This window comes from Lemur catta, chromosome 10 (assembly GCF_020740605.2).
Source record: "Lemur catta isolate mLemCat1 chromosome 10, mLemCat1.pri, whole genome shotgun sequence".
NCBI lineage: Eukaryota > Metazoa > Chordata > Mammalia > Primates > Lemuridae > Lemur > Lemur catta.
Window position 1 is genome coordinate 51,706,169 of NC_059137.1, and position 23,415 is coordinate 51,729,583.

Sequence of the window (23,415 nt, forward strand, 5' to 3'; positions counted from 1 at the left end):
ATTCACAAAAATTAATTTGAGATGGTTCACAGACCTAGACATAAAAGCTAGAACTATGAAACTTCTAGAAGAAACAACAGGAGATTATTTTCACAACCTTGAGGTATAGAAAGGTTACTTGGCACGTAAAAATAAATAGCCAAAAGATTTTTAAGTTGGACTTCATCAAAATTTTAAAACTTGTGGTCATCAAAAGAAACATTAAAAAATGAAAATGCAAGTGAGAGACTGGGAGAAAATATCTGTAATACATATATATGACAAAGAGTATGTTCCAAAATATATAAAGAACTCTTAACAAATCAATAATAGAAACAAAAACATCCCAATTTTTTAAATGGGCAAACACTTGAAGAGATACTTTACAAATGAAGATACACAAATAGCCAATTAGTATATGGAAAGTGTTCAACATCATTAATCACCAAAAAAAGTAAATTAAAACCACAGTGAAATTTCATTTTAAACCCACTACAATAGCTAATTTAAAAAAGACTGACAATATCAAACGCTACAGAGGATGTAGAACAACAGAAACTCTTATATGTTGCCAGTAGGAATATAAAATAACAATAACATTTTTTAAAAATTTTTTGACAGTTTCTTATAAACATATAACTATCCCATGACCTGGCAATTGCACTCGTAGTAGTTAACCAAGAGAACTGAAAACATATGTTGACAAAAGAACTGTACAATTTTTGTGGCAATTTTATTTACAAAAGCCAAAAACTGGAAACAACCCAAATATCCATCAACCTACAATCCATCAAACTGTAGTATAGTTACAAAACGAAATACTGCTCAACCAGAAAGAAGAATGAAATACTGATACACACAAAATGAAATGACAGTATATTCAAAATATTAATGTTAAGTGAAATTAGTCAACCACTATAGACTAAATACTGAATGATTCTATTTATATGAAATTAAAGAACAGGTGAAAATGAACCTATGATGATAGACATCAGAACAATGGTTGTTAGTGAGAAGTAAAACTGACTAGAAGAGGGCACAAGAGAACTTTGTAGGGTAATGAAAATGTTTTAGGTCTTAAGTGGGGTAATGATCACATGAGTGTGTTTACACTGATCAAAACATCAAATTGTAGTTACCAGAGGCTGGAAAGGGTATAGGGGGTTGAGGGAGAGAAGAGAGGTTAGTTAATGGGTACAAACATATAGTTAGATAGAAGGAATAAGTTCTAGTGTTTGATAGCACAGCAGGGTGACTACAGTTAACAACAATGTATTATATATTTCAAAATAGCTAGAAGAGAAGATCTGGAATGTTCGCAACACAAAGAATTGACAAATATTTGAGGTGATGGAGATCCTAAATACCCTGACTTGATCATTACACACTGTATGCATGCATCAAAATATCACAAGTATCCCATAAATATGTACAAATATTATGTATCAATAAAATAATTTTTTAAAAAAATATCAAATTATACACTTAAGATTTGTACACTTTATTGTATGTCAATGTTACCTCTAAAATAACGTGCTTAGGTCTTTTACTTTAGTACTACAAAATGCAGAGCATATCATCACATAGAATGAACAAATGACTACTCTTAGAGAATATATTTATTGATTCATTTAAATTCATACAGAAAAGTATAAGTTTATATAGGGCTCTTAAGTTTGGAAATATAGAGTGGCTTGATTTTCACGCTCTGAAACCAGTTATTGGCGAACAAACAAATATATATATATATACATATATATATATATAGTCTGAAGTTTTTTTTAAATTAGATTTGCCAATATAAGCCTGAATGGAACAAATAAAGAGGTTAAATACTGAATCAACTATGGGAAAAATAAAATTTTCTGGTTCCTAAGTATCCTATCATGGGAACAAAAGTGACCTATTAATAAATTCAATACCAAAAAACTCTACACTATCATTATGTTACTCCTGATTTGGTGGGGATAACAGTTAACAATATAAATAATGCTGACAATAATTTGTATAGGAAAATATATGGTTATATTAATTACCCATAACGTCTATTCTCAATCAAAGATCACAGTCAATACCTTTGCTACAGGGCCTACAACTCTTGTCCTTATATAATATTAGTAGGTATAACAAATTTTAACCCAAAATGAATTAAAATGATGGTTCACATAGGAACCCCCACAAATGGAGTAAACTGGATAAAAAAAATACTCTAAAATGACAAAGTTTTACCAAATCTTTTAATATTTTATTTTAAAAAATAAATAAAGGAAATACAATTTTAGCATTTAATTAATTGATCAATGCATCTGGGGATGTTTTAACCTGAAACCCACATACTTCCAGACTTAAGTAAAAGACAAGTTTTATGAGGTTGTCTAGAAGTTATAAATTGATTTGACATTATTACTAAAACACTTAAAATGGTTACATCGGGTAACCCATTTATAAAGCTCTTTGTAGAAGCAGCATACCTGTGCCCGCTTCTGTACCTCCAGGAGGAGTTCAGAATACTGCAGCTCCAGTTCCTTCTTTTGTTTGTGCCAGCAGCTCTCCTGGGCTTTGATCTGCTCTGCCACTTTGTTAAAGGTGTCTTCCTGGGTCTGCTGAAGCTCCCTCATTGTGTCAGACTTGTTTTTACAGATATACTCTAGATGGTTTATCTGTATGGGGAAAAGCAAAAGAGAATGAGATATGCTCACAAACCATTTCTTTAAATCATCTCCCCCCACAAAACACCCTAAACTTCCTAGGACATTTTATTTCTTAAGATCATATAAAAATTTTAAGTTAAAATGTAAATAAATCAAGAAACAGGAATTAGCAAGATAAATGACTATATTTTAGCAGAATATGGTATCATTTTTATACTTACATGACAAATTGTTTATTCTTCTCTTTTTAATAAAGTTACTCATTCTATAACCAATTTTACTGAGAAGATTAAAAAAGATATTCTTAATTCTGAAACCAAACCTCAAGCTATTCAGATATCTCAACAAGAAAAAAAGCATTTAAATAAGATCTACAAATCTGCAAACAGTTTGCATATAATGAGCAGAAAGTTCCAACCATTTATTATTTCAAACACTGGAAATAAAATCTCTATCTTCTAAAATGTGTGACAATTAACAATGTTGTGAAACAATGAAACTATTAAAAACATAATACTATCTCAGAGGGTTAAAACTCTCAATTTTAATTATCTGTAATTTTTAAACCCATTATATACACATTCACAATCATGAACAGCATCTGTGTTTCACACAATTTATTCCCTCATTTCTCAGTCCTACTTCTCAGTGCCTATGGTTGCTTTTGCCAATAGACAAATATAAAATGCTCAAAAGTCAGAAATATCACCCTGAAATTGGGGTATTACTTCAACAGATTTCTTTTTTAAACTTACGGGACAATTTTTCTCTTCTTGTCCCTTAAGAGCAAATGTCATTGCAACTAAGACCTGGAAACTAAACCACATAAACACAGTTCTGACCAGTTCAATAGACCTAGGATAAGAATCAATATCTTTAATGGTAGCACAAGTTGATCTGCTAATGTTTAATTTTCTATAACCAAAAGCAGGTTTTTACATTTTCTTTGAAGACTGAATTCCTAGGCTTGCGAAATGGTAAAGTGATTGTAAAAGTCTACAGTTTTCTCCAAGAAAATATACTTATTACATTCTAAAGCATGGAACAGGTTTTCTAACATACACTTTGTTATATTTCAAGAAACAAATCCTAAGTGTATAATTTAAAATTTTTAAGTGCTTTTAAAATAACACCTCATATTTCCTAAGCAAAGAATTTTAGGATCATGTTTTTGAATAACTGTATCCTGTTTCTATTTTATCCTAACATAAAGAGTTGGTTTATTAATGTAAATGACTAAGTTCTTTGAATTGCTTCATCAGTAAGATTAATTTATTTTCTTTTAATTAGGTCCCTGTGGCTAATACTGGCTAGTAGTATTAGCATGTCCTGCACAGAAAGTGGAGCTTAGAGACTTCATACAGACTTCAGTCACATTTACATGCCCACAGCAATGGCATCAAACTGAGTTGTAGACAAGCCATAATTAATGGTATTGAATTATTAACATCCAAATTCTTTTTGAAATAAGATGAATGTCAGCCCCTCTTAATGATACTGTGATGTGGACAAATGTCACTGAATTTAATAGAGGTATCTGGTGCCTGAGGACAGTTACCTTCTCATTAGCCCTGTTGAGGTCTGCGATCAGGGCATCAACATTCTCCTGCAAGACTGCACAAAGCTCAGACCAAGAGAATTTATCCAGCATGCCTTCTGGTTGTTTTATGAGCACACAGCCTGCTACCAAGTGCTGATACAAGGTGTGAAGGAAGGTTAGCTTCTCCTGCAGGAAAAAAAAATTAATTCCTGTATATAAACATTTTAAGAAGTAAAACACATAATACAAATGGTGAATTTATTTCAAAAACCTGGAAAGGAATTAAAATACTCAAGTCTCAGAATATTTTGATGGCTTTTTTTTTTTTTACTATCAAAACCAAGCATCAGATAGAACACTTGGAATTGTTTACACTCAATATTCAAAACCGAAGCCAAAAGACCAAGATTCTGCCCCAGCTCTGCTGCTGCTGAGACTGTGATCTGAGTAAGCACCTGTTTGGGCCTAAGCTTCTTTAGCTATAATGCAAGGCATCTGGACTGGACTAGTTGTTTATAAGCCTGTCTAACTGGAAGTCAGGATGCTAATTCTATAATTTCATATTTTCATTTGCCAAAACAGATATTATTTAAGTCAAAAACAATAGAGAGAAGAGTATTACTCAACTCTGATGAAGAAAAAGTTATACCAATATCTGTACTTTACATGTACACAATAACTCAGCTTTCTTCCTCCTCCAGAGATTCCAGTGTACTTACCACTTATAGGAAATCTATCCCAAGCCCCTTAGGCGAAGTAGGCAGTGATATGAAAGATATGGAAGATGGGCTCATTTGTTTCCCCCACTTATAAGTTCATATAGTATTTGGCACTCTGGGCATTTGTAGGTGCTTAAATATTACAAAGTAACAGCAAAAAAAATGTATATAGCTGCTCAAGACATACTTCCAAAATTTCCAATTAGAAATATGTTTTTTAAAATTATATTACCATTATAGTAATTAAACTAACCATTGCTGAATGACTAGAAACACTTACACTAAGCTGCAGAATTCAATATAAAGCTGATCCCATCTTGAACACAGAAGGAGGGTTTACTTACTATAATGTCAAATAGCTTTCTTTATAAGGTATTTCATCTATAAAGTCCCAAAGCATGAAACTCAAAGACAAGGTAATTGTGAAGCTACAAGATGAATATTTTATGCAGATAAAATAATTTCCCTCAAGACTTTTTAATAGATCAGCAGAAAAAGAAAACTTTCAAATAGAGAAAAATTAAGAGAAATAATCTATCAGAGATTTTAAAAGACTAAATATAGTATATGCAAAGGGTTTTTTTTGTTTTTTTTGTTTTTTTTTGAGACAGAGTCTCACTCTGTTCCCCGGGCTAGAGTGCCATGGCATCAGCCTAGCTCACAGCAACCTCAAACTCCTGGGCTCAGGTGATCCTTCTGCCTCAGCCTCCCAAGTAGTTGGGACTACAGGCATGCGCCACCATGCCCGGCTAGTTTTTTTTTTTTTTTTAATATATTTTAGTTGTTTGGCTAATTTCTTTCTATTTTTAGTAGAGACGGGGTCTCGCTCTTGCTCAGGTTGGTCTCGAACTCCTGAGCTCAAACGATCCGCCCGCCTCGGCCTCCCAGAGTGCTAGGATTACAGGCATAAGCCACTGCGCCCGGCCATGCAAAGGTTTTATAATTAGAAATTGTAGTGAAAGTTGTCCTGCGTATATCACAATACATACCTTTAATTTACCCTATATGCCACCTTACTTTGTTTTCCAAATACAATAATTTGAAAACCAAAAAGTTTTAAACTGTAGTTACAACCACAAACTTAAGAAATCAGAAGATTTTTTTCATAAATATACTATGCCTTCTCCTCTTATGAGCAGTTAAAGATGACTTTTGCATTTTTGAATTAGGTCAAAATGTTTAAAAACCTTATTAAATAGAACTAAACAAATGTAATATTCAGGCAAAAAATCTTCCTCCACATTTTGCCAAGTGATCACGTTCATCCTCAAGGAAGTTTATTCTCAAGGATAATTCATTGTGTCGCCATTATGTCCTTTTTGCTTGGGCTGTGATAAACCAAGCATGATAATCATCCATTTGGCGTGAAAAGAGAATTTCAAGATCCAAAATCAATTCACACATGTTGAACCCAACCACAATGCTGTAGACATGCTGACTTTACAATATAGTCAGGCTTCCAGTTTCCTTTAGTTTAATCATTATCTGATGTGTAGAACAATTCCAACCCCTTCATGTGGACACAATTTAAATCCCAGACTGTAAAAAGAGTGGAAAGAATGTTTCCTTTTTACTCTCTTGGCATTCATGTTAATATTTGTTGGGATAATGAACTCAATATGCAGGATGACTTAGATAAACTAGTTCCACTAGCTAGACTAGCTCTATATCCCATGGGTAAAAAAATATATAAGACAACAATTCCATTCACACAGGCTTATACAGAATATGAAATTTTTGTCATAATATTTTAAGAAGTCATTAATAAATAATTATGGACAGGCAACTCTCCAGGTTATGCAAATGAAAAGTTTTAATTTTCTAGGACTTTTATTTTCCTAAATTTTTATTAATATCCTATAATTTCACAGAGTAAGGAGACTGTTCAAGTAGATATTATTCCTGTTTTACAAATAAGGAAACTAAGATGTTAGAGACTAAGCTGTGTGGCTTGTCCACAGTCATACTATTTGTAAATATTATAGAAGTACCAGTATCCAAGACCAGCTCTGTCTGATTACAGACAGATTTCTACCATACCAAGCTAATGAACTACTGAAATAAAAATAATTTTGTCACTGGCAAACAGGCAAACCTTGAAAGGACTGTTAGGAGCAAAGCTGCTTGAGATGTGATGATCTAAATAGCCAAAGAAAACTAGTTGCACAAGTGATAGAAGGTTAAACTATTATCTCTCACACAGAAGGATGACACAAGAGTAATGGAGTGACTGATACTGCAGCTGTCATGAACATTTCAAAATACTCAGCTCAGAACAATTTTTTAGTTAAATCAAATATGAGTAAAAATAGTCACTTGATGTGTGTAAATGTATAAAACTGAGATGAGTGAAAGGCCTTTCCGGACAGTCATCTAGTCTCAGATAATACCTCGGTATCCTTACGGAAAGCCTGGGAAAGCTTCTGCAGTTCACTTTCAGATTGGGCTGCTTGTGCTTTTTCTTTCTCCCAACAGTGCAGCACATTTTGTAGTTCCACTTTTAAAGTGCTTATTAAAGCCTCTCGGTCTGCACATTTAGTACGTAAATGACTTAACTCTTTATTGCCATCAGCCAATTTATCCTGAAGTTCCTGTCACAGATACCAAATGAAGAGATTGTGGGAAGGCCAGCCAGAAAGGGGTGAGGGGGCACAAATAGAAAATACATAATGAAAACTTTCAAAGCTTTAAAACAAAAGAACCACAAAGTCAAGCATTTGCTTATAATGCTAAATATTAAGGTATTTTACTGAATGTATTTTTTAAGTATAATTTCTTAGCTCAAAAATCAGAAAATTTGTTATGTTTGAACATTTACATAAAATGGTAATATGATAGTTTATTCCAGAAAGCTCTTTGAAGGGATTTTCCTTTCAACCCATTATAAAAAATAAATTAGTAGTTAAAAATTTTTAAATAACATTTTAAAAATAAAGTTCTTACATTTAACATAAGAACATTTACTTTCCAATGACATTCCAAATACTTATAGAAATCTCAAATATGTGGCATAAAATTCTGCTATTTATTCCTAAACTATTTATTCCTTAACCTTAACAAATTATATTGAAGTGTGTCCATGACAAACTCAACATGAACCAACACAATAATTCCAACAATACTGAGCAACTTTTGAGATTTGCCTCAGTATAATTTTGAAAAGATGTAGTACATAAAACTAGCACAGAAAATAAAATAAACTGTTGTCCTGGACCTTAGCCAGGTGTGGTATAAGCCTATTACCAGACAATGACTGCACCCTTAAATGATGAAATCTGACGCCTAATATGGTTGTATTATGTAAAACACATTTAATACATATCTAAGGAAAGACATTAAATCCTAAATCATTTTTGAATCTATGGTATTATAATTAAATTTGGGAAATGAATTTTCCTTTAACCAAAACAATTTCAAGTTTTAATTTGTTTAAATGAAAAAACATTCTTGTTACTTTGAAATTAAAATTGTGCCCAAACATATTTAAAAAGTAGAAAGATCTATTTTCAGATATCACTACCTAAAAAAACACTCTAAATAATTATATTTGTTTCTTAATACAAAAGGAAAAAGTTATTCTAAATCATAATACCTTTATATTTTTAGTGTGAGATTCTATCTTCTGTTTGGTAGAATCAAGTTCATTAGATGCCTTTTCCTTAGCATCATTCATGCTGCTTAGCTGATGAAAGAAAATGTAAGTAACTTTTTTACACTTTTCAAGGATGGGTAATTCAAAAGCTAATCTTTAGATGCTTTTTATGCAACTACTTAAATACAAGTTTTTGAATAGTAATTAAAAGTCTTAAAAACATTATTTCTTTTGAGTAAGTGCTATATGGTTTCTGTCACAAGCTTATATGGCTAAAAAGAAAAGAAAGCATTCAAGCTTAAACCATCAGTGATGTTATTGTATTTTTCCTACATGTCTGGATAAAAGATTTCATTCTTACTGTAAACAAATATAACTTTATTCTTAAAATCCTACTGGACCAAAATGCCAGAAGCAGTGGCATCTATAAGGAAAGAAAAAAGAACAGAGCAATAGACTGCTCTTTCTATACATCATGAGGGTATTCGCTGGTCTCTCACTCCATATGACAACTTCAGGGTCGGTCACATGCAGTCCTACTGGGAAGGCTTGTGGCAGGTCATCAGTTGGTCCTGCACCGCTTGTGATTTATTTTCTTTGACAGTTCATTCTTCTTTCTGTCAGACTGCTCTTTTTGCTTTCTTTGCAGCCACCCCCTTGGTCTCCCCACTGCTGTCTCTGGCACTGGTTCACAACAAAGCACATTACTAAGCCAAAGCCTGCTGAGTCGACTTTTCAACTGTGCTGAGGATCATGTGACATTCATCCTCCCAAATAACAATTCGCAGTGGGTAATATGTTCATAGTTACCCTGCAGCTTCCAGACCTAGGCCTCAGAAGAGTTTCATAAACTACTCACAATACAGGTTTGTCTTGTCTCACTGGGAAAGACTTAGCAATATTTATTCTTCATAGAAATTTAATTATTTCAATGGTCACTTTCTTTTATGCCTTTGGAACAATTACGAAGATATTAAGAAGACTCACTTTTCCTTCTTTGTTCACCTTAGCAAGCTAAAAGAAAATAAGCCTCCTCTGAAATGTGAAATGTAACAGTTTTACGGCTTTGTAATATATGAAAGAAAGATATAAACAGAGGATAAACACTAAATTCCATGCTATGTTACTTGTCTTTGGCGCAAGCTGTTTGTTTTGCTAACTAATTGTATTTAATGTAATTACTTCATATGCTAATTTGACAAGATGTAACTAGTCAAACTCTTCAATTTTTAAAGCATGAATTCATAAAACATTTTAATACCCAAGAAAATTATCAACTCACATATTAAACAATACAAATGAGATGATAAATAGAAGCATGAGCTTTTTCAATCAGCAAACTAAAAGCTTCCAGGCTACATCAAACAGATATTTGTTTTCTAAAACTCCTAACAACACTTTACTCTCTTTAGAGAATAAAAACTAATTTCTCTCTTTTTATTAAGGCTTTCACAGTTGTAGAAATCTTAACCTAAAACACTGACAAAACCTAAATTCCCACTAGCTATTCCAAATGTCATAAAAACACATTAACATTTAAATACAACACATATTAACTTAAATGACTTGCACAGTATTTTCATGAAATTAAAACAGATACATTATGAAGACCAAGAAGTGACAGTCTTTAAAACTGTGAAAATAATAGTGGGACTGAAGGGTTACAAAAACATAAGTGAGACATGACTTTAGGCCACACTTAAAGAAAGAACAGTGACAGACGATTTATTATTTTTTTATATCTGTGAAGCTGTCAGTTCAACATTCCCAATCTTTTTGACCTTTGTAACAAGCAAGGAATACGTACTGGTACAGGCCGAAGGCTATATGTGTGGAGCCAAACAGTGCAAGTGTTACCTCATTAGATGCATCTTCCAGCTTGTTCTGGTAATCTGTCAAGGTACGCCTCAAAGTCTCAAGGACAACAGAGAAGCTTGGAGGTTTATCTTTGTCCTTGTGGATGCCTAGAGAAAAATATAGGATGAAAATATACCCTTAAAGCCACAAAGGGACAAAGCTAACCAAACAGTAACAGAGATATTACAATTAGATGGAGCTGAAAAGATATTATGAAACATTGAGTAGAATCTTATTCTCCATGTATACTGCTGTATGGCCAAGTATTAATAGTCTTTCTAAACAAGTGGCCAAATTAAATATATATCATATATTTATCATAATATATCAAGTTCAAATTTATGGCTACTTTCTATCTTATCAAGATCCACATGGTAACTTAGTAATTTTTTTTCATATCTCCTAAGTACTGCAGTGTTTGTACACACCTGTTAGCCAATAATTAAATAAATGTACAGTCTATACTAATATTGTTTTGAGGAATTATATACACTTATTTTGGCCCTTGTGTTTCTGATCAGTCAGGCCTTTTATGATGTATTATTTTGCTTAAATAATAATTTCTGAACCCAAGTGGATATGATTTTCTGTTATACTTGGAAATATTCTTCAATCCTTAAAATTCTCAAGTTACAAGATGAAATAAACAATAGAATGCTATTATCTACATAGCCTACATCATGTTTCAATTAAAAGCTCAAAACTGATACTCACTGCAAAAATATGAGCACTTCCATATTATGCCCTCAAACTACTGTAATATAGTTGGGCCATAAATTAAGTTAGTTGAGCTAATCAAGCTCACATGATCAAATGTAGTTTCAAATATTAATCCAAAATAATAAAAAATAGAGTTTCAAAAACCACTTTAAGTTGATTGCTTACTACACTATCCTTTAAGTGCTAAAAAATGAGTAGCAAATTTAGTTTAAAAACATTCATATTAAAAATATCTTTCTTTTCCTATTATAAGTTCTCCCCATATTTTGTAATCTAAATATTTCAATATATAAGAAAAAGGTTTTCAAAAAAGATAATTTTTAAAAGAAACATTCATAATGTATTTCCTATTATTCATTCTTCATTCATTCAACTAACTTACTGAATCCCTACCACGTACTAATCTTAGGCTTTAGGGATACCGAGGTAAACAAGATTGGTGTAGCCTCTGTCCTTACAGAAGTTACAGTCTAATAAGAGGGTAAGAGATAGTAAATAAATAATTACATGAGATCATTCATCCATTCTTCAAGTATTCAATTACTGAAACTTGTGGATAAGAGAAGACAACAGTAATAACGGAAAGGAAGAAGGAAGGGGAAAAATTCCTCATTAATGATAGAACCTTATTCATCTCAGAGTACTGGCGATTTTTAGTGTTTTAATCTTGGGAAAAATGCTATTAATAAGTTTATGACATTTTTCAAGGCATAATTTAAACACCAACTTAAGTATGGGTACAACTTAGATTTTCTTAAACAGAAGAAGAATATTTAACTTCAAAACCAAAAGTAATATGAAAACCACACGTGTCCCAGCCAGGAAAAAAAATACACTGCTCTGAGTCACGATAATAGAGGAGACAGTACTCTTTGTAATGACTATGAGTTGGAAAGACAACTCATTAAAAATTTTATTAAAAGTCTTACCAATATATCTTTTAAAAATTGCTCTCTTGCACAAGATAAAAAATGTAATGTATAATTCTTTTCTTTTGCTACTATACAAGTAGGCCATGAATAAATCATTCAAGGACACTCGGGAAATCTGCGTTTTTACAATAAGGGAGAAAACTTCCTCTTAGAAATTCAGAAGAATCAAATCATCTAAATGAGTGCTCAGGAGTAAGGGGACAAAATGCCCTCTCCTACTGACCCATGCATATTCTTATATTCTCCATAAAATAAAGTTTTCTTGCCTGAAAATGTTTATACAATAAAGTTCAGTTGAAGTGCAAAGTATCTTTTATCTCTGCTATGGTTTGAATGTGTTCCCCAAAGTTCATGTATTGGAAACTTAATCCCCAATGCAACAGTGTTGAGAAGTGGGATCTTTAAGAGGTGATTAGGTCATGAGAGCTCTGCCCTATGAACGGATTAATGTCATCATGGGAGTGGGTTCATTATCTCAGGTGTGGGCTTCTAGAAAAATCAGTTCAGCCCCTTCTTTCTCTCTTGCGTTCTTAACCTTCCACCTTCCACTATGGGATGACGTAGCATGAGAGCCTTTGCCAGATGTGGGCCCCTCAAACTCAGACTTCCCAGCCTCTAGAACTGTAAGAAATAAATCTCTTTTCTTTATAAATTACTCAGTTTCAGCTATTCTGTTACAGTAGCATAAAATGAGCTACGACAATGTCTCACCCACATTCATTATAAAAAGAAACTTACTGGCCCCTTAACATGACCAGTAAGTATTAATGCTTACAAATAAAAAGAAAGGGTCACTCTGGAACAAGAACCCTAATGAGTGATTTGATTTAAACTAGTAATATTCTAATCTGCACTATGGCCTGATTAGATTATTAAAGCTAATATAAAGCACAATGGATTATTAAAGCTATCCTATCAGAGGAAAGTTAAAAACTTGTAGATAGATAAGATCTGAACAGTGGTCATAATTAGCTTTTCAAAAGTCAAATTAAAAAAAAAGTCAAATTCCAAATGAAGAACAGAATATATTAGGAACACTTTATACTACAGTAACATTAACTCAAAATCTTCCGAGGTTCTCTGTCCCTCTCCCTATACATGTGTGTCTCTTTACATGGGTGCCAGTCTATACTTTCACATCACCACTCCCTGTCTCAATCTCTCCCTCTCACTTTTAAGTAGATTTCAACCCTAGCTGTACTTTAGCAAAACTTTTCTTGAATTAGTAGCCCACAGGAGGGGGTGGAGTAGAAAAAAAGGTTCCAAGCACTCTGTTTATTAATAAATGTTTCCTTTTAGACAATCTCAAAAACTAAATATTTTTTCATGACTCATATAAACCACTATTTTTCAAACTCGTGTTATTACCTCAATAACCTATAGTTCCACAGTAAAAACAGTAAATTGTAATGAATCAGGTAAGTCTACCTCCTCTACTTTTTCAACCATCCTCTTATCTATTTCAGTTTCCTGCAAGACCCCAAAAGAGGTGAATTAGTAAGAAATAATGGAGAGAGAATATAAGACAAAATACTGAGGTTTTTTGTTTTTTTTTTAAGCTATCTATATAGAACATAAGCAGTCACGTTCATCCTCAGAACAGAACTCTGGTGTTCAATGTTGATTTTTGACCATGCATAATAGTAGAAAATATGAAACAACATTCAAATGGCTTTTATTTTCACCTGATAAAATCCAAACACTTAATATATACTGTATTGATAACTAAGAAAATTCCTTTTTCATTCTAAAAGCACTAAACATAAACATATTCTGTTGGCAGTTATTACTTTTCAAACTCAGACTACATTCTATATATTAACTTGTCTTACTCACCAAGGTTATAAATAAACATCTTCATTATCTTGCAAGCATTGGTTCCCATTTTGGAAAGTATTTAAGGAAAATGGCTCATAACTTTTCTAACATATGGAAAGTATTTATCATGTTAAACCCTGCTTACTCCCTAAATATATCCCTTGGGAGAGTCCAAAAAGCACTTCCTTTACCAAGCCTTGAGAAATATATTAGTGAGAGAAGCCCCAGCCTCCTTGATGAGCTCTGTGTGGCTTGATAAGCTCCATGTGACAAAAAGGCCAAGAATAACAGCAGGAAATGGTGCCATCAAACTGGATTTCCTAAATTTGATGGGAGTGATGGGATCTCAGGTGACACAGACCAAGTGGTAGACATTAACTTCCAGAAACAAAGTGGACATGGTTACCATAATGGGCAGTGGAGTCAAAAGCAATAAACAAAATGGTTTGACTTGTAGAAATCACTGGCATTGGCTAACTGATCATGGTGTTCCTAGAATTAAAATAGATGGGTAGTCACTTCAATCTTATCCAATTTGTATAAGTACGAAAGTTTTAGGTCTGATTATCAGGAGTAGAACTCAAATCAACACAAAAGAGAATAATAGCCTTCAACCACTTCTTAAAGTTGAGCTAGTTCACAAATCCAGGCTCTCTTAAATAAAGAAGATAGGTCTCCTTTAGGTACCCTAACATATTGTCAAAAAATTATACTGTAAATCTTTCTCCTACCCTTACTCAAAGAAACATGAGACAATTTACCAGGGTGACTATGCACTTGGAAAGGGAAATTAACCACATTTATCAGAGATAACTGGACACTGGATTTAAATTCACACCAATTCAGGGAGACCTAAAATGCTATTGTGATTCAATAGTTATGGTCCTTACAGAGGTCAGGCAATCAACTAAGTTTTGGCTAAGGTCTCTAACCAGTGGGTCCAGTAGTTACCTAAACCCACCCAAACTTATTTCCCCAGTTTGGAATGCATAGTTAGAAAAGACAAATGCAACAGCTGGTACAATGTCCACATTGGTTACTTGACCCATGGAGTGAGGGATATTACAATACAAAGTAAAACCAATCAGAAAAAGCCAAGAGAAAATCACTAGAACTTTTACCTACCAATATAGTAACCAAAAGTAATGCCACACTCCTGAAAAGACTGTAGAGACTAGTGCCTCTTTAAAGGATTAAAAGAGAAATAAAATATCTAGAAATATATTTAACCAAGGAGGTGAAAGATCTCTACAAGGAAAACTACAAAACACTGAAGAAAGAAATTGTAGATGACACAAACAAGTGAAAAAACATCCCATGCTCATGGATCAAAAAAATTAATATCGTTAAAATGACCATACTCCCCAAAGCGATCTATAGATTCAACGAAATCTCTATCAAAAGATCAATGTCATTTTTCACATAATTAGCAAAAAAAATCCTAAAATTAATATCGAACCAAAAAAGAGCCTGAATAGCCAAAGCAATCCCAAGCAAAAACAACAAAGCTGGAAGTATCATATTACGTGACCTCAAATTATACTACAAGGCTATAGTAACCAAAACAGCATAGTACTGATATAAAAATAGACAAATAGATCAATAGCGCAGAATAGAGAACTCAGAAATAAAGCCACATGTCTACAGTCAACTGATCTTCGACAAAGTTAACAAAAATTTACACTGGGAAAAGGACACCCTTTTTAATAAATCACCTGGGGAAACTGAATAGTCATATACAGAAGAATGAAACTGGGCTCCTATCTCTCACACAAAAATCAATTCAAAATGGATTAAGACTTAAATTTAAGACATGAAACCATAAAAACACTAGAAGAAAACCTAGAGAAAACTCTTCCAGACATTGGTCTAAGCAAGGAATTCATGACTAAGACCTCAAAAGCACAGGCAACAAAACAAAAACAGACAAATAGAACTTAATTAAACTAAAAAGCTTCTGCACAACAAAAGAAATAATCAACAGAGTGAACAAAGAACCTGCAGAATGAGAGAAAATATTTGCAAACTATGCATCCAACAGGAGACTGATATCCACAATTTACAAGGAACTCAAACAACTCAACAATAACAAAAAAATCCCAAATAACCTCATTAGAAAGTAGCCAGAGGACATGAATAGACATTTCTCAAAAGAAGACATACAAACTGTCAACAAGCATGTGAAAAAAAATGTACAATATCAGTAATCATCAGAAAAATGCAAATCAAAACCACAATGAGATATCACTTATCTCCAGTGACAATGGCCTTTATCAAAAAGTCCCAAAACAAGAAATGTTGGTGTGGATACAGAGAGATAGGAACACTCATACACTGTTGGTGGGACTGCAAACTAGTGCAACCTCTGTGGAAAGCAATATGGAGATACCTTAAACAGATATAAGTAGAACTATCATTTGATCCAGCAATCCCATTATTGGGCATCTAGACAAAAGAACAAAAGACATTCCACAAAAAAGACATCTGCACTTGAATATTTATAGCAGTACAAATCACAAGTGCAAAGATGTGGAAAAAACTCAAGTGCCCATCAATACATGAATGGATTAATAAAATGTGGTATATGTATACCATGGAGTACTACTCAGCTATAAGAAACAATGGTGATATAGCACCTCTTGTATTTTCCTGGATAGAGCTGGAACCCATTCTACTAAGTGAAGTATTCCAAGAATGGAAAAATAAGCACCACATGTACTCACCATCAAATTGGTTTCACTGATCATCATCTAAGAGTACATTTAGGAATAACATTAATCGGGTGTCGGGCAGATGTTGGGGAGAGGGGATGGATGTATACATACATAATGAGTGCTATGTACACTGTTTAGGGGATGAACATGCTTGAAGCTCTGATTCGGCAGGGGGAGGAGGGGACAAGGGCAATATATGTAACCTACACTTTTGTACCCCCATAATATGCTGAAATAAAAGAAAAAAAATTAGCTAGGCGTGGTAGCATGTGCCTGTAGTCGTGGCTACTTGGGAGGCTAAAGTAGAAGGACTGCTTGAGTCCAGGAGTTCAAGGTTGCAATGAGCAATGATCACACTACTGCACTCCAGCCTGAGCAACAAAGCGAGACCCTGTCTCAAAAAAAAAAAAAGAAAGTCAAAACATAACATGTTGACGAGGTTGCAGAGAAAAGGGAATGCTTATACACTGTTGGTGGGAATATAAATTAACACAACCTGTATGGAAAACAGTATGGAGATTTTTGCAAAGAACTAAAAATAGAACTACCATTTAAATCCAGCAATCCCGCTACTGGGTATTTACCCAAGGGAACAGAAATCATTATATAAAAAAGATACTTACACTCATATGTTTATCACAGCACTATTCATGATAGCAAAGATACGGAATCAACCTAAGTGTCCATCAATGGATGACTGAATAAAGAAAATGTGATATATATATATATACACATACACACACACACATATACACACAATGCAATACTATTCAGTCATAAAAAATGAAATAATATCTTTTGCAGGGATAAAATCAGAGGCCATTATCGTAAGTGGAACAATTCAAAACCAAAAGTCAAATACTGTATGTTCTCACTTGTAAGGGAGTGCTAAATGATGTGTGCACAAGGACATGGAGTGCGGAATAATAATAGACACTGGAGACTTGTAAGAGTAGGGGATGGGATAGGGATGAGAGATGAGAAATTACTTAATGGGTACAATGTATATTATTTGGGTGATAATTACACTAAAAGCCCAGATTTAACTTCTACCCAATATATCCATGTAACAACAACAACAATAAAGAGATTTGAAAGAGAAATGGGTAGTGATTCCTACCACATCAGCTTTCAACTCACCTATCTGGGCCTCTGCAGAATACAGATGGGTCTTAGGTAATGACAGGAAATTACTGTAGGCCTAATCACACAGGACTCCAATTGCAGCTGCAGTTAAATATGCAGTTTCATTGTGGAGCAAATCAACACATTTCCCAGAAATTGGAATGAAGCTATTCGTTCTACCCTCTTAGTAAGGACCAGCAAAAACAGTTTCTTTCATCTGGCAAGGCTAGTGAAATACCTTGTTTTCTGCCCTACCTCAGAGCTATATCAAATCTAGTTCTCTATCATAATCTAGTCTGTAGAAATCTTGATTAACTTCTGTTACAGAAGATATCAAATGCTCCACTTAGTTCTCTATCTAAGTTGCTGAGATCATTCTGACTGGACCAAATGAGCAGAAAGGAGCATTGAATTCAAGATGTATACAGCATTTCAAAGGCCTTTATAGGTGAACTGCAGTGTAAACTTTTAGGATTTGGGTGCAAAGCAAGCCATCCTCTGCAAATAACTATTCTCCCCTTGAAAATCAGCTTTGGACTTGCTACCAGTCCTCAGCAGATACTGAATGCATGGCCACCAATTTACATGGGACTTGAGGTTGCCCATCATAAAATGGTTAGTGTCTGATCCACCAATCCATAAATTTTGCATGTACAATAGTGTTCTATCATCAATTGAAAGTGTTATATATATAAGACTGGGTTCAAGTAAGTCCTAAAGGCACAACTAAGTTGTAAAAGCAAGTAGTCCAGATTCCTATGGGCCCTATTTTTATTACACTGCTTCTCTTCTCTTAACCTGCACCCTGGTTGCATGGAAAATTCCCTATGGTCAGCTGACAAATGAAAAAAAGGACTTGGGGTATAGATGGCTCTGTATGATATTCTGATACCACTCAAAAAGTAGGCAGCTGGAGCTGCACTACTGTCCCACTCAAGGGTGGCTCTGAAGGACAGTGGTGAAGATAAATCATCCCAGTGGGCAGAGCTTCAAGTAGTGAATGTCACTGTCATTTTGCCTAGAATGATAGATGATCAAAGGTACCAATATATACCAATTTATGGGTAGGGTCTAACCGTTTGGCTGAATGGTCAGGGACATGGAAAGAATGTGAATAGAAAATTGGTAACAAAGTTGTCTGGGGAAGACCTCTCCAAATGGGCACTGTGCCCATATCAACTTCAGTAAAGGAGTATCTTAATAATCAGGAGGATAAGATGAAACATTCTATGGATATCAGTCAATATCCTTTCCTAGCCACATTTGTCCTTAATTGAAAAAAGGATCATGGCAGCAAGGATGGAAGTAATAACATCAGCTCAGTAATATTCACCAAAGCTGATTGGGTTACAACCCCTGTTGAGTGTCAAATTCACCAAGAGCAAAAACAAACACTGAGCCCATGATAATGGCACCATCCTCTGGAAGGAATCAGACAACCACTTGGTGGCAGGTTGATCACACTGAATCACTTCCATCATGGAATGGGCAATGCTTAATTCTTGCTAAGATAGATGCTCTGGACATAGATTTTCCTTCCCTGTCCATAATGTTTCTGACAAAACCACCATCCATGAATTTATAAAATACCTTAATTCACCATCATGTATTCCAAATAGCATTGCTTCTGATGAGGGAATTAATTTTATAGCAAATGAAGTGTGGAAATGGGCTCATTTTCATAAAATTCACTGGCCTTACTATGTTTCCCATCCTCCTAAAGGAGCTGGCATACACAATAGTGGAATGGCCTTTTGAAGACTTATAGTGCTGGCTGGATAGCAACATTTTGTGGGATGAGGAATAATATCCTCCAGGATACAGTATGTATTCTGAGTTGGCAATCAATAAATGGTGCTGTTTCTCCCACAGCCAGGATTCATAGGTCCTGGAATCAAATGTTGGAAATGGGAGTGGCTCATCTATTACCCTTAATGATCCACTAGGAAAATGTCTGCTTCACATCCCATAAACTGTGGGCTTTCTTGGGCTAAGTCTTAATTCCCAAGGGAAAAATGCTTCCACCATGGGACACAGCAATGGTTCCATTAAACTGGAAGTTGAGAACATTACCTGATCATGATGTAGAGCTCCTCATGCCAGGAAACCAAAGAACAAATAAATTTTTTTCTGCACCAGGGGAATTGGTCCTGATTAGCAAGGGGAAAGAGGTGGTAATAAAGAGCATACCTGGAGTGCAGGACATTCCACAGGGTGCCTATTAGTACACTCATGTGTGATGAAATTTAATGGGACAACAATCCCACATCTGGGTATATATCCAAAAGAATTGAAAGCAGGGTCTCAAAGAGATATTTGCACATCCATGTTTGCACCACTATTCACAACAGCCAAGAGGTGGAAGTAACCCTAATTTCCATGAACAGATGAATGGATAAACAAAATATAGAATATAAATACCATGGAACATTATTCAGCATTAAAAAGAAAGAAAATTCTGACACATGCTACAACATGGATGAACCCTGAAGACATTATGCTAAGCGAAATAAGCCAATCACAAAAAGGCAAATATTGTATGATTCCACTTATACAAGGTATCTAAAGTGGTCAAATTCACAGAAACAGAAAATAGAATGGGGGTTACCAGGGACAGGGAAGAAGGAGAAAAAGGAATGTGATAGTTAATTTTATGTCAACTTGACTGGGCTATAGGGTGCCGAAATATTTGGTTAAATATTATTTCTGGGTGTGTCTGAAAGGGTATTTCTGGATGAGATTAACATTTTAATTTGCAGGTTTTCCTCCTCAATTTGAGTGAGCCTCATCCAATCTGTTGAGGCTTGAATAAAAAGCTAAAAGGAAGAATTCTTTCTCTCTGTCTTTGAGCTAGAACATTGGCCTTCTCCAGCCTTCAGGCTCAGGCTAGAACTTACACTAACAGCTCTCCTAGTTCTCAGGCCTTCAGACTCAGACTGGTATCCATTGGCTCTCCTGGGTCTCCAGCTTGCCAACTGCAGATCTTGGACTTCTCAGCCTCCACAAACACATGAGCCAATTCATAAGAGAAAGTGAAAGAGAGAGAGAGAGAGAGAATATCTCCTATTGGCTCCATTTCTCTGAAGAACCCAGACTAATGCAGGGGAGTTGTTCAATGGGTATAAAGTTTCAGATTTGCAATATGAAAAACTTTTGGAGATCTGTTTCACAAAAATGTGAATATACTTAATACTACTGAATGTTAAATTTTATGTTATACATTTTTACCACAATTAAAAAATAATTAATGGAGAACTACACCTCCACACAGGCAGAACAGCTAATAGCACAGACCCTTTTGGAATAAAGACTTGAATCACCAGGTATGGAACCATATCCAACTGAGATGCTTGCTGACAACAAATGGAATAAGGTATGGGTAGGGAAGGAAGTAAGTTATAAATACCAGTTATGATCATGTGACAGATAGAAGGACTAAGTACAGACAGCCCCAACTTACAACGGTTCAACTTATGATTTTTTGACTTTACGATGCTGCAAACATGATACACATTCAGTATGCTCTTCAGTTTACTATGGATTTATCCACCCAAAAATGTACTTTTGACTTACAATATTTTCAACTTATGATGGGCTTATTGAGATGTGACCCCATTTAAGTCAAGGAGCAACTGTAGTTATAAGCAAATTTTCTGTACTTTAAAATGAATATATTTACATATATTCTGTTTCTTTATCTTCTCTCTCCCATTCCTCTTTTGAACATAGATGAATTAATAATGGTGAACATTATAACTCAGTATTTAAATTACAAAGCATAAAAAGGGGAGTGTGACTCAGTTAAAAGAGGAATGAACATCACCCAGAGATGGATAAAATGGCATATCAAACTTTGGATGCCCTTTTGAGAAAGAGCTAATGTGTTTTAAATTGTATAAGGAATGGCTACACTTCATGTTGGGCAGGAGCACAGTTTTGCTATTGTCTTTTTTGCAAGTGAAACATGGTTTTAAAAGGTGTGTATAATTGCCAAAGTGACAAGGGGTGGACTGTGGTGGTTTCGTACTACATGAACTTTGCTAAACTAGAGCCATTTCACAGAATCCCCTTCCCTGGATAGGTGTATGGTTCCAAGTAACAGCTAGCCAAAATAAAAATTTAGACAAGATTTGAAAGGTGGAAACACAAGAGTAGTTATTACTTCTAAAGATCATTGTGATTATATGCAACAAAAGACAAACACATAAGTACTGATGGATTCCAGCTCATCCCCACTCTACCCACAGTGAGAGACAAATATAGAGTGGTTCTAGCTATCTTCATTCTGCCCTGCTCCACATGCAGCTTTCTTCCCATTAGCCCTGTTCCTAAACAGTGACCCCAGACCTACCACCAGTAGCCAAGAAAAAGGCTTTCCTAGATTTCTTCCACAACTCTCCTTTACGCTGGCAGCTGGACACACCTGGATTCCCAGATCTGCTTTAACCCTAACTTCTCCACCCATGCCAGTGTTTAAATATGGCTGGTTAATAATTTTTCTCTGATCCTCCAACTCTTTTTTTCAGACCTTACTTTCCCAACTCCTCTCATAATTGTATAAGGTCTAATTCTTATAATGCCTTCCTTATTCAATAATTCTATAATGGCTCAGGCTACCTATTCAAACTCTAGCCTTATGTGTTCTTATCTTATAAAATACACTGGATCTTCACAGTTGCTTACTATATTATATAATCCTTAATACTCTATGACTAAAATGAAAAAAAAATTCTACAATTTCTCCTAAAAAGAAGCCATAAAAACAAATCTAATAAAGGCAAAAATGTAAGTAAACATATCATAAGTATGATGGTATTCAGCAAGAGATTTAAATTGAGAGGTAAAAGTTGAAAATCCAAATTGATGTAGGTCAACAACGTACAGAACTCAAAAAAGAAGTGTACAAGATGAAGAATTTAAAGTGAATTTTAAAAGAAATGCAATTTATAAGAAAATCAGAGGCCAAGCCTTAATCAAGCCTCTAATTTTATACTGTCCAATATAGTAGCCACGTGTAATTATTTAAATTTATTTAACTGTAATGATTTAAATTCATATCTAAATTAAAATTCAATAAAATTAAAATTTCAGTTTCTTAGTCACAATAGCCATATTCAAGCACTTAATAGCTACATGTGCCTAGGGTCTCCTACATTAGACAGTACAGATTCTAATGGAACATCCATTACTGCAGATTCAATTACCAATTTACAGGGAATCTACAGAACAAACATGTTAAACTACACAATGGGGATGCAATCAGAAAAATGCAGGCTGCGAAACTCCTACAACAAATGACACAGTTTTTTAACAAATAAATTTGAAGAAATTAAAGAAAACCAACAAGAAGAGACAGAAGAGGAGAAGAACCTATAGATTTAAACAATTATTTAAAAGATTTATCGCCCAATCATAATATCTATACCTTCTCTGAATGCTAATTTAAACAAACTGATACTATATGAGATATAAAAGAAAATTGGAAATGAATGCTACTGAGAAATTAATTTTGGGGGTGTGATTATCTTGTATTTATATTAATATTTAAAAAGAGAATTCATCTTTTAGAGAGTCTAATATTTATGAATGAAATTAAACAATATCTGGGATATGTTTCAATATAATGCAGGAGAGGGAAAATAGATGAAAAAAGATTGGTCCTTAAGTTGATAAATGTTGAGTGGTGAGTGCAAGGGATTTTGTCATACTATTCTGCCTCCTTTTGTAGATGTTTGATTTTTTTCATAAAAAAATAAAGATATACAATC

The 23,415-nt window shown here is 34.2% G+C and overlaps 1 protein-coding gene across 7 annotated transcripts in view; it reads right to left on the reverse strand.

Annotated features, from left to right (window-relative positions):
• CCDC171 (coiled-coil domain containing 171) overlaps nucleotides 1-23,415 on the reverse strand; it is a 367,143-nt gene that overhangs the window by 264,198 nt on the left and 79,530 nt on the right. For 6 of the 7 annotated variants that reach the window (XR_006737860.1, XR_006737861.1, XM_045563091.1 and 3 more), the window contains 5 exons: nucleotides 10,339-10,445; nucleotides 8,482-8,571; nucleotides 7,280-7,480; nucleotides 4,189-4,356; nucleotides 2,451-2,639 (listed from right to left, as the gene is read on the reverse strand). Coding sequence is in view for 5 of the 7 variants with exons in the window: in XM_045563091.1 (XP_045419047.1) it covers nucleotides 2,451-2,639; nucleotides 4,189-4,356; nucleotides 7,280-7,480; nucleotides 8,482-8,571; nucleotides 10,339-10,445 (755 nt within the window). In the remaining 2 variants the exon portion in view is untranslated. The remainder of the gene's footprint in view (nucleotides 1-2,450; nucleotides 2,640-4,188; nucleotides 4,357-7,279; nucleotides 7,481-8,481; nucleotides 8,572-10,338; nucleotides 10,446-23,415) is intronic. The other variant, XM_045563093.1, reaches the window with a different exon arrangement.